This window comes from Myotis myotis, unplaced genomic scaffold, assembly GCF_014108235.1.
Source record: "Myotis myotis isolate mMyoMyo1 unplaced genomic scaffold, mMyoMyo1.p scaffold_m19_p_14, whole genome shotgun sequence".
Lineage (NCBI taxonomy): Eukaryota > Metazoa > Chordata > Mammalia > Chiroptera > Vespertilionidae > Myotis > Myotis myotis.
The window spans coordinates 10,973,398-10,985,663 of record NW_023416318.1 but is presented as its reverse complement, the minus strand read 5'-3'; the positions used below and the strand labels follow the sequence as shown (position 1 = coordinate 10,985,663).

General features: G+C 39.1%; 1 protein-coding gene across 3 annotated transcripts in view; it reads left to right on the top strand.

Annotated features, from left to right (window-relative positions):
* Positions 1-12,266, top strand: part of ALMS1 (ALMS1 centrosome and basal body associated protein) — a 152,801-nt gene that overhangs the window by 53,684 nt on the left and 86,851 nt on the right. Inside the window, exons 10-12 of one of the 3 annotated variants that reach the window (XM_036334115.1) lie at positions 4,595-7,509; positions 8,587-8,767; positions 9,837-9,967. In XM_036334115.1, the coding sequence (XP_036190008.1) occupies positions 4,595-7,509; positions 8,587-8,767; positions 9,837-9,967 (3,227 nt within the window). Of the gene's footprint in view, positions 1-4,594; positions 8,768-9,836; positions 9,968-12,266 lie in introns of all 3 variants that reach the window. The other 2 variants (XM_036334114.1, XM_036334116.1) reach the window with 2 other exon arrangements.

Genomic DNA, 12,266 nt, shown 5'->3' with positions numbered 1-12,266 from the left:
CCCTTTTATGTAATGATGTTTACTTTGAATTTATATTAGTTCACACAAACACTCCAGCCATGCTTTTGTTCCGGCCCTCTGGTCCAGTTTAAGAACCCATTGTGGCCCTCGAATCAAAAAGTTTGCCCACCCCTGCTCTAGAATTTCAGGTACCACAAAAAGGGAATGGGACCAGCCCTTTTTGTGTCTCCACTCTTTCTACCAGTCTCGGTGTTGTTTCTTCTGTAAATCCTTGATTATAAGACTTCTCTTCATCTAATCTTCAGTTGGTTATGCAGTTTGATTATTCTTTATTTTAGTTGTAATTTCAATTTGGTTCTGGGAGGGGGTGAGTGTACCTTCTACCTACTCCGCCACTATTTTGAATCTCTTCTCTTTTATTTCTGATTTTAATTGAGTCCTGTCTCTTTTTTTCTTGGTAAGTCTAGCTAAAGGTGTGTCAGTTGTTTATCTTTTAAAAGAATCATATCTTAATTTTGTTGACCTTTTCAGTCTTTGTTTGGCATTTATTTCTGCCCTGATCTTTTTTATTTCCTTCCTTCTGCTAACTTTGGGCTTTATCTTTTTTTCTAGTTCTTTGAGATATAAAGTTAGGCTATTGGAGACTTTTGTTGTTTCTTGATGTAGGCGCTTGTCTCTATAAACTTCCCTCCTAGAACTGCTTTTATCACATTCCATAAGTTTTGGGATGTTGTATTTCCATTTTCAGTTGTCTTGGGGGTACTTTTTTCCTCTTTTTATTTCTTCTTTGACCCATTAGTTGTTCAGCTCATTATTATGTTTTGATTTATTAATTTCTTGAGCCTTTTTTTTCTCACAAAATTTCATAACTCATATCCTTCTAAAGTTACTATGCAGTGTACAATATTTTCTTTTAGTTTTCTTGAAGTTACTACTTGGTATTTCTACTTTTTTACTTTACAGTTCAGTTCTCATTCCATTCTATTTCCAGCTCCTTATTTGAAGCTAACCAGTGGGTTTAGAATGGCAGTCAGTTGTAGTAAAAAGAGTTCAGAATATTTAGTTAGAATTAGACAGCTAAAGTGTCTGTTTCTGTCATTTACTCACTGTACAACTCTAGGAAAATATGTTTGTTACTCCATATGTCATCTAAGGACCAATAATAGTGAGTATTACCTGGTAGTTTGTTAGAAATGCAGAATTTGAGATTCCACCCCAGACCTGCTGAATTAGAATCTAAGATCTTTACATTGACCAACACTGTTAAGTCGTTATCATTGAAACTTAATTTTTTTATTTGTAAAGTACAGCTAATATTTGCTGGATGTATCAGTCATTTTGCTACCATATGTTTTGCCAATTTACTTACTGTCTGTTTGTTTTTTTAAATTAAACTTTGTCTGTTTATTTATTGCTCCTATTTTCTACATCTAGAACAGTGATTGGCCCATAGTAAACAATTTATTTTTTATTTTTTTAAATTAAATCTTTATTCAGATTATTACATTTGTTCCTCTTTTTTCCCCCCATAACTCCCCTCCTCCCAGTTCCCACCCCACCCTCTGCCCTCACTCCCCACCCACTGTCCTCATCCACAGGTGCACGATTTCTGTCCAGTCTCTTCCCGCATCCCTCAACTCCTTTCCCCCCCAAGAATAGTCAGTCCATTCCCTTTCTATGTCCCTGATTCTATTATAATCACCAGTTCATTCTGTTCATCAGATTATTTATTCACTTGATTCTTAGATTCACTTGTTGATAGATGCATGTTTGTTGTTCATAATTTGTATCTTTACCTTTTTCTTCTTCCTCTTCTTAAAGGATACCTTTCAGCATTTCAGATAATCCTGGTTTGGTGGTGATGAACTCCTTTAGCTTTTCCTTATCTGGGAAGCTCTTTATCTGACCTTCAATTCTGATAGCTTTGTTGGATAAAGTAATCTTGGTTGTAGGTTCTTGGCATTCATCACTTTGAATATTTCTTGCCATTCCCTTCTGGCCTGCAAAGTTTCTGTTGAGAAATCAGCTGACAGTCGTATGGGTATTCCGTTGTAGGTAACTGAGTTTCTTTCTCTTGCTGCTTTTAAGATTCTCTCTTTGTCTTTTGCTCTTGGCATTTTAATGATGATGTGTCTTGGTGTGGTCCTCTTTGGATTCCTTTTGTTTGGGGTTCTCTGCACTTCCTGGACTTGTAAGTCTATTTCTTTCCCAGGTAGGGGAAGTTTTCTGTCATTATTTCTTCAAATAGGTTTTCAATATCTTGCTCTCTCTCATTTTTTGTCACCCCTATAATTCGGATGTTGGTACGCTTGAAGCTGTCCCAGAGGCTCCTTACACTATCTTCGTATTTTCGGATTCTTTTTTCATTTTGCTTTTCCGGTTGGGTGTTTTTTGCTTCTTCGCATTTCAAATCTTTGCCTTGATTCTTGTGCTCCTCTGGTCTGCTGTTGGGAGTCTGTATAATTTTTTTTATTTCAGTCAGTATATACTTAATTTCTAGTTGGTTCTTTATCACAACATTGAGGGTCTCATTAGATTTCTTGCGGATCTCACTATATTTATCCCCAGTCTCACCAGTCTTTTCGAGGGCCTTACTAAGTTTATCGGCGGCTTCTAGACAGTTCTTGAGAGACCTTAAAAGTGTGGTTTTGAACTCTATATCCTCCATTTCTGTCATTTTTGTCCTGTTTCTTTGTCTTTGCATTTTTTATGCTTTCTTGGTGCACCCCCTGGTGGTCTTTGTGCGCAGTCTTGTTGTAGTTAAGCCTTGATTGTTGTAGGTAATACTCTATTTTTTTTGAATGAACAAATACATGAATGCATTTCTTGTCAAATCTTGCCATTTCTATTGCATTCATTTATTTTCCTCTGCCATTTAGAACTATTTTTATTTAGAATTATTTACTTTCTTTGACAATACAAATATACTGAATTTCCATTGTTGCAAAACGTTTGATGAGACAGCACTGCTTACACTTTTGTATTCCCTTTCCAATCCAGAACTTGTATTTCTACAATACATGTCTGCTCATGTCTGTCAATAATTCCCTATGCCATATAGAATTAAGTTCAAACTTCTTAGTGTAACCTTTAGAGTTTACAGTTTCATATAGTTAAAAATACATATCTTATAATGGGTACACTTATCAGCTGAGCCACTTAAACCCACTGCATGAATAGCATTTGTCTGAGCCATATTGCATTGCCCTTGTAGGGGAAAAGAGAAACTCATGAAAATAAGCTGATGATCCTTTGCTATGCCATGGAATAAAATATTTTGTTGCAATTGAGTAGTGTCATATCTTCTGCTAGCATACATGACACAGTAAAAGGCTAACTTGTTAGCTTATAAGGAGTGTGAAATCAAATCCCAGAGTAGACAGCATTTTCACATCACATTGAAAATTCTTTAAAAATCACCAAAAGATCTGCATAATATTTCATCAAATGTCTATACTGACATTTTTAATCTATAGTTCTGTTGTTATTTAAATTATTTACGCATTAGATTGCTGCTTTAAATGGCTTTGTAATAATTATCTTTGAGTGTAAATATTGGTGTCTTTAATTGACTACTAGAGCAGCGGTCGCCAACCGGTGGTCCGCAGACCACTGGTGGTCCAAAAGGTCTGAAAGGTTGGTGCCGCTAGTTTAAGGAAACCTTTGAGCAGGGGTCTCCAACTGGTGGTCCACAGAGTACTGGTGGTCCTTGAGGTCTGAAAGGTAGGCAGCCGCTGTCCTAGAGGCCCAGTGCACGAACTCGTGCACCAGTGGGTCCCTTGGCCTGGCCTGCAGGATCGGGCTGAAATCAGCTCTCTTACATCCCGAGGGGTCCTGGATTGCGAGAGGCACAGGCCAGGGTGAGGGACCCCACTGGTGCATGATCAGGGCCAGAGAGGGACGCAGGAGGTTGGCCAGCCAGGGAAGGACCACGGGAGGGCTCCAGGGTATGTCTGGCCCGTTTCGCTCAGCCCCAATCTGCGGGACCATTGCAGCAAGCTAACCTACCAGTAGGAGCATCTGCCCCCTGGTGGTCAGTGCACATTATAGCAATTGGTCTATTGGTCGACTCTCTGCCCCCTGGTGGTCAGTGCACATCATAGTGAGAGGTTGAGCAGCCTTAGCATATCATTAGCATATTACACTTTGATTGGTTGAACGGCCAACTGGACACTTAGCATATTAGGCTTTTATTATATAGGATTTCTTTAGGGTTCCTTTCTAGAATATAAAGTCCCAAGGAAGAAAAGCTTTCTTTCTTTTTTTCTTTTATACTAATGTATAGGGTCTACCCCAGACCAATGGAATCTCATTTTCTGATGGGGGTCCAGGAACCAGGTTTGGTTGTTTTTTTAAAATCCTCACAGGACATGTTTTTATTGATTTTAGAGAGAAAGGGATAGGGGAGGGGGGGTGGAGAGAGAGAGAAAAAAAACATGGATAGGTTGCCTGTCGTATGTATCCCAACCAATGATTGAAACCACAACCTGTTTATGTGTCCTAACTGGGACTCAAACCTGTGACCTTTCAGTGTATGGAATAACATTCCAACCAATTGAACTAAAGCAGCCAGGGCAAGAAATATTTTTTAATTAAAGCAATATATACTATTAATAAATTTCTTTTTCTTTAGGAGATATTTCTAAAGGAGGCATAAGTGAAATTACCCAATCCAACTTGAAAGCCGACATCACTACCACTTCTGGAGATTCAGGCATTGGATCTCATTTACCCTTGTCTTCTGAGGACTTTTCTCAGTTGGCTGTAAGATCTTCTGTGGAGAATACTATTGGTATACATACTAATACTCTCAACCAACAGAGATTGGCAAATGGTCATGTAACTGAAGAGACTCTACAAGCCTTACCTGTTCCAAAACTAGCTGACCAGAAGGCTGGAATTTCAACAGTACCCTTTAGTTCCTACTCACTAAGAGAGAAGCCCAACATTTTCTACCCACAGGCCTTGAGAGACAGTCATCAAATTGAAGAGGCTCTAAGAGTTTCAGCTGTTATTGGACCTGTTGACCAGAAGAGCGAGAAAACAACAGTACCTTCTAGTTCCTATACAGATAGAGAGAAGCACAATGTTTTTTCTCAGCCACTGCTATCAGACAGTGTTCTAACTGAACAGGCTCTGAACGGTTCATTTGTTCCTGGACCAGCTGATCAAGTGACGGTGATACCAACAGTTTCCTCTACTTTATACTCACATGAAGAGAAGCCCCATCTTTTCTATCAACAGCCATTTCCCGAGAGTCATTTAACTGAGCAGTCTCAACAAGCTGCTGCCATCTCTGGATTTGCTGGCCAGCAGACTGGGATACCAACAGGAACCTCAGCTTCTTACTCAAACAGAGAGAAGCCCCATATTTTCTATCAACAGACATTTCCAGAAAATCATCTAACTGAGCAGGCTGTGAAAGTTTCTGTTGCTCCTGGGTCTACAGAGCAGAAAACAGGCATACCAATAGTATCCTCTGCTTACTCACATAGAGAGGAGCCCAGTATTTTCTACCAGCAAGAGTTGCCAGTCAGTCATCCAGCTGAACAGTCTCAACAAGCTGCAGCTCTCTCTGGATTTGCTGACCAGAAGACTGGAACCTCAACTTCTTACTCACATGGAGAGAAGCCCCATATTTTGTACCAACAGACTTTGCCAGGGGGTCATCTAACTGAGCAGTCTCAACAAGCTGCAGCTGTTTATAGATTTGCTGACCAGAAGGCTAGGATACCAACAGGAACCTCTACTTATTCACATGGAGAGACCAGTTTTTTCTATCAGCAGAAGTTGTCAGATAGTCAACTAACTGAACAGGCTCAGAAAATTTCATCTATTCCTGGACAAACTGACCAGAACACTGGGATACAAACAGGACCATCTAGTGCCTACTCACATAGAGAGAAACCCATCATTTTTTACCAGCAGGAGTTTCCCGATAGTCATCTCACTGAAGAGGCTCTAAAAGTTTCATCTGTTCCAGGACCAGGTGAGCAGAACACTGGGATACCACCAGGTTCCTCTGGGTTCTACTCATTTGAAGAGAAGTCCAGTACTTTCTACCAACAGGCATTAGCAGATAGTCATCCGACTGAAGAGGCCCTGAAAGTTTCCACCATTTCTGGACCATCTGACCGGAAGCCTGGGATACAAACATTACCCTCTGCTTCCTATCCACATAGAGAGAAGCATATTATTATCTCACCACAGGCCTTGACAGAGAGTCACCTACTTGAAGAGGCTCTGAAAGTTTCAGCTGTTTCCAGACCAGCTGACCAGAAGACTGGGTTGCCATCAGAACCTCCTACTTCCTACTCACATAGAGAAAAGCCCATTTTCTACCCACAGGGCTTGACAGAGAGTCATTTGTTTGAAGAGGCTCTGAAAGTTTCAGCTGTTTCTGGACCAGCTGACCAGAAGACTGGGTTGCCATCAGAACCTTCTAGTTTCTACTCACCCGGAGAAGAGTCCAGTATTTTCTACCAGAAAGGGTTGCCAGATAGTGAGCTAGCTGAAAAGGCTCTGAAAGTCTCAGCTGTTCCTGGCACAGGTGATCAGAAACCTGGGATACCAACAGTACCTCCAAGTTCCTATTCACCTGGAGGGAAGTCCATTATTTTTTACCAACAGGCCTTACCAGATACCCTTCTCACAGAAGAGGCTCTGAATGTTTCTACTTCTGGACCAGCTGACCAGAAGACTGGGTTACCTACAGTATCCTCTACTTCCTACTCTCACAGAGAGAAGCCCATCATTTCTTACCAGCAAGATCTTACTAAAGAGGCTTTAGAAATATTAGGGGTTTCTGGACCAGCGGAGCAGAAAACTGGGATACCAGTAGTAACCTCTATTTCCTACTCTCCTGGAGAGAAGCCTATCATTTCTTATCAGCAAGAATTGCCAGATCATAATGAAGATGCTTCAAAACTTTTAGCAATTCCTGGATCAGTTGACCAGAAGACTGGTGTGCAAATTGTGCCCTCTTCTTCCTACTCATATAGAGAGGGCCCTATCATTTCTTACCAGGAGTTGCCAGATATTACTGAAAAAACTTTGGAAGTTTCAGCTGTTCCTGGACCAACTGACCAGAAGACTGGGATACGAATAATCCCCTCAGGTTCCTCCTCATATAGAGACAAGGGCAATATTTTTCACCAGCAGGAGTTGCCAGATATTACTGAGGAAGCTTTAAAAGTTTTTGCTCTTCCTGGACCAGTTGACCAGAAGACTGAGATACCAGAAGGATCTTCTAGTTCTTATTCACATAAAGAAAAACCCAGGATTTCAACTGTGATTTTACCGGATGACCAGAAAACTGAGTTTCCAACAGCTCCCCTCATTTCCTATGCACAGATAGAGAAACCCAAGAATTTAGCTGTGATTGAACCAAACGGCCAGCAGACTCCGTTACTGACAGTTTTTCGTAATTCTCACTCTCAGAGAGTAACACCCAGTATTTTCTTTAAACAGCATTTGCCAACTAGACAACATAGTGAAGACATTCAGAAGATCTCATCTGTTCCTGAATCAACTGACGTGAATTCTAGGGTACCAATACCTCTTCCTAGTTCCTATTCACACAGAGAAAAATCTAATATTGTCTGTCCGCAGGAATTGTCAGACAAACATCTAACTGAAGATGTACTGACAGTATCAACAATTCCTAAACCAGCAGACCAAAAAACTGTGTTACCAACAGCTCCTCCTCATTGTTTTTCACACAGAGAAAAACAGAATAAATTCTGTGAACAGAATTTGCCAAATGGACATCTAACTAAAGATGCCCTGAAGTTCTCAAGTGGTCTTAGGCAAGCTGATCAGATTACTGGGTTACCAGCAGTTTACCCTGATACTTATTCACATAGTGAGAAGCACAAGTTAGCTTCAGACCATGTCCAAAGGCCAAAAGATCATTTGGATTCTTCTAACTCTAGTATTATGTCAAACAATATGCCCTTAAATTCTCAAGCTGATGGTAGAGTTGTAATAAATAAGCCAGAACCTTCAGGTTTTGAAGATATTGGCTCTGAGGAATTCCAGGGTACAGATAATGGTTCTAAAACTCTTAAAGAGATTCGGACACTTTTAATGGAGGCAGAAAATATAGCACTGAAACGATGCAATTTTCCTGCTCCCCTTGTGCCATTCAGAGATGTTAATGACATTTCATTTATTCAATCTAAGAAGGTTGTTTGCTTCAAAGAACCCCCTACAACTGATAAATCTAACATTGATTTGCCTCAGAGACAGTCATTCACAAAAAAGAATCCAAACAAGTACCTACAGAAGGATATTAGTACACAGACAAATCTGAAATGCCAGGGAGACATTGAAAATTGGGAGTTTGTTAGGTCATCTACAGTTAGAAGTCCTCTACGGGAAGCAGAAATCAAAGCCAGAATGGCATTAGATGAAACTTTTAGGCAATATAAAGCAGCCAGACCTGTAATGAGATCTGAACCTGAAGGGTGTAGTGGAACCCTTGGGAATAAAATTCTTATCCCTATGATGACTATCATAAAAAGTGATTCAAGTAGTGATGCAAGTTCCTGCTCATGGGACAGTAATTCCTTTGATTCAGTTTCTGATGTTCTTCTAAACTTGTTTCCATGTACTTCACCGAAGACAAGTATGACAGATAGTAGAGAGGAAGAGTGTGTGTCAGAGAGTGATGAAGGGCGTGGTAGTAGTGTGGATTCACTGGCTGCACACGTGAAAAACCTTCTGAAATGTGAATCCTCATTGAATCATGCTAAACAAATTCTCAGAAATGCAGAGGAAGAGGAATGCCGGGTACGAGCACGAGGTAGGAACTGATTATTTGTTATAAAGGCAGATGAAGCTTATAAACATTGTAGTTTAGTAATTTATTTAAAGTTAAGTATTTGGCATTCTAAATTTATTTTCTTATAGAACTGTTAGGATGATTGCATTTTCTGCATCCAGAATAAGCCCATTTAACCAATGCAGCTAACTCACAGGATTAATAGTGCTAGTCTGAGTTTAGGGACTTAGGAAAAGTTAGTTCTGATGTCAGAAGGAGAGGAGAGTAAATAGAGAGCTTGAAGTTTCCTAACTCCCAAAGCGCTCATGTTTTCCCTAATCCTCCCATGATAGTGTCCTTATTTTGGAGGCAGAAAAAAACCACCCAATTTGCTCTGCTCTAAACCACTGTATAATAATAAAACTGTATATACTTTCTCATCCCCTTTGATAATAAAGTTCTAGGAGCAGATTTTAGGTAGACATTGGAAAAAACTAATCAAGGTATTTCACACTAGAACTTGGCTTAGAGGTTTTAAGAATATTTATTAATCCTTTTAATTGCTAATAGTAGAATTCCATTAAAAAAATATTCAGGACAATGTGGGGAATATATTTGGAAGGGTAACTTATAAGCAATCCAGACCTACCTGGGAATCTTTCCTTGAGATGAACTGCCTAAGCCATTCCTTTCATCACTTAAGCATATTTTGATTTGCCAAAAAAAACTCCCCAAGTTTTATTTATTTTAAAATATCAGCTCTTGTGGAAGTGGCAGAAATTGTAGCAGGAGCAAATGGGGAAGACAAAGGGACTGTTCTGATTAAAAGGAAGATTGGAATAAAAATGATTGAATACCATATTTAATTAAAATGGCCTTGTTGGAGAAAAATCTGTAGAATGTGTGTTTAAAAAAAATCAGACTCTTCAATGAAATGATCTCTTTCTAGAACTTCTAATAGTTTGTCATATAATTTAGAGCACACACTTTTTGCTAAGCATGTGGGAGCCATTAAATTAGGTATAATGATGATTTTTGTGCTCTTATAATCGTTGAAAAATTCTCACTTTTGCATTGTATTATCTCAAGTGTTTTTATGCTTTCTCTTTAGCCTGGAATCTGAAGTTTAATATGGCTCGTGAGTGTGGCTACTCCATTTCAGAATTAAATGAAGATGACAGGAGAAAAGTAGAAGAGATCAAAGCAAAGTTATTTGGCCATGAGAGAACTGACTTGTCCAAGGTATAAAAGAAATCTAGAAATGAAAAGAAAATGTGAAAGAAATAGTAGTAGAATTTGGATCTCTTATTTGGGTGTTGATGACTCTAGCTGAGTAACTGATAGTCTTTGGCTTAAAGTGTTAAGAGTCTTCTTCAAAAGATTAAGGATTTGATTCTATAGGTTTTGATTTATTCCAAATTGATCTGTTGAAAAAATTTACCTCTTTTGAGAAATAAGAGGATTACCTTTATCAATATTCTATGGGCCCAGTGCATGAAATTCATGCACGGGGGTTTGGGGTGGTGTCGCTCAGCCCGGCCTGCACCCTCTCCAATCCAGGACTCCCCCAGGGGGATGTCCGGCAGTTGGAAATCCCTCTTGTAATCCCAGACCACTGGCTTCTAACTGCTCACCTGCCTGCTGGCCTGACCCCCCTAACTGCTCTCCCCTGCCAGCCTGATCCTCCTAGCTGTTCTCTCCTGCCGGCCTGATCACCCCTAACTGCCTTTGCTTCGGCCCTGCCACCATGGCTTTGTCTGGAAGGTGGTCCGGAAGACGTCTGGTCTAATTAGCATATTACCCTTTTATTAGTATAGATTGTTGTCACTCTTATTTCTCTTGAAGGTGATATCTTGAGATGCTGATAAAGTCCAGCTATTTTCAGATGTATATCCTCTGCTTAGGAACACGGACCTAAAATAGTCTATGTATAAACCACTTCCTTTCTAATAGTACTTATTTTCCTCCTACTGTTTCATGATTACAAAATAGATATGAAACATGTATGTAAGGAATAAAGTGAAATTCCTATATATCAGCCATTCAGCTTGAGAAATAGAATGTTACCAGTGACACTGAAGTCCTGTGTGTACCCTTCTCCAGTCATATCTCTTTTACTACTTATAACATGTGTTGATTTTCTTGCTGTTCAGTATGGTTTTTAATTCTATAATATATGGAATTAACATGATATATATTCTTATGAGAATTGTTTTTCATATAATCTTAGGTTTTTTGAGATTTTTCTATGTAGCTATAGTTTATTTTTTATTTTTGGAAGTAGTTCAGTGTGTGAAATTATCAGTTTGTTCTCTTGTTGATGGGGCATTTGGTCTGCTATTATGAGTAGTAATAGGGTGTAATAATACCTGTCTTAGAGAGTTTGGGTATGGCTTACAGGAAATAATGTCTGTAAAATACTTAGTAGACTGTGTGATATCTAATTAGTGTTCAGTAATTGTCAGCTCTTATTATTAAATCTGCAAAAGTCAATATAGCTATCGTATGTGTAGACTTTTTTTAAAAATCCTCACCCAAAGATATGTTTTCATTGATTTTAGAGAGAGAAGGGAACGTTGATGTGAGAGAGAAACATTGACCTGTTGCCTCCTGTATGTGCCCTGGGGGATTGAACCCACAACCTAGGTATGTGCCCTGATTGGGAATTAAACTTGCAATCTTTTGGTGGATGGGATAACACTCCAACCAACTGAGCCACCCAGCCAAGGCTTAGACAATTTACTTTTAAAACAATTATTGATATAGTTGGTTGGTATCTTCCACATTCGTTACTGTTTTCTACTTGTTGCCCTTGTTCTTTGTTTCCGGTTTTGTCTTCCACTCTTTCTGCCTTTTGTGGTTTTATTTTTTATTTTTTTTAAATATATTTATATTTTTATTGATTTCAGAGAGGAAGGGAGAGGGAGAGAATGATGTAAACATCAATGATGAGAGAGAATTATTGATCAGCTGCCTCCTGAACATCCCCTACTAGAGATCGGGCCTGCAACCTAGGCATGTGTTCTTGACCGGAATCGAACCTGGGATCCTTCAGTCTGCAGGCCAATGCTCTATCAAGTGAACTAAACTGGCTAGGGCCCTTTGTGGTTTTAATTGAGCATTTTATGATTACATTTTCTCTCATTTTTTAGGATGCCAGTTATACATATATTTTCTACATTTTCAATGATTGCCCTAGAATTTGTATCACATACTTACGACTACATCAATTTCAAATAACACTGTACCACTCACTTCACAGGTAGCGTGGTATCTTCTAATAAAATAATCCTAATTCTTCCTTCCTGTCATTCCTGTCATTCAGTTCATACACACACACAAGCATGCACGCACACGTACATGTACATACATGCATACATAGCAATGTTTCAAACTATATTTTTGGATCAGTTTGGTATAAGAAAAAGGTTGTATTTGGTTTTTTTACCTTCACTGTTTCTTTCTTTGATGTTCTTTCTTTCTTAATGTAGATCTGAGTTTTTGACCAGTATTTTTCTCTGTTAAGTTTTTCTGTTAACAT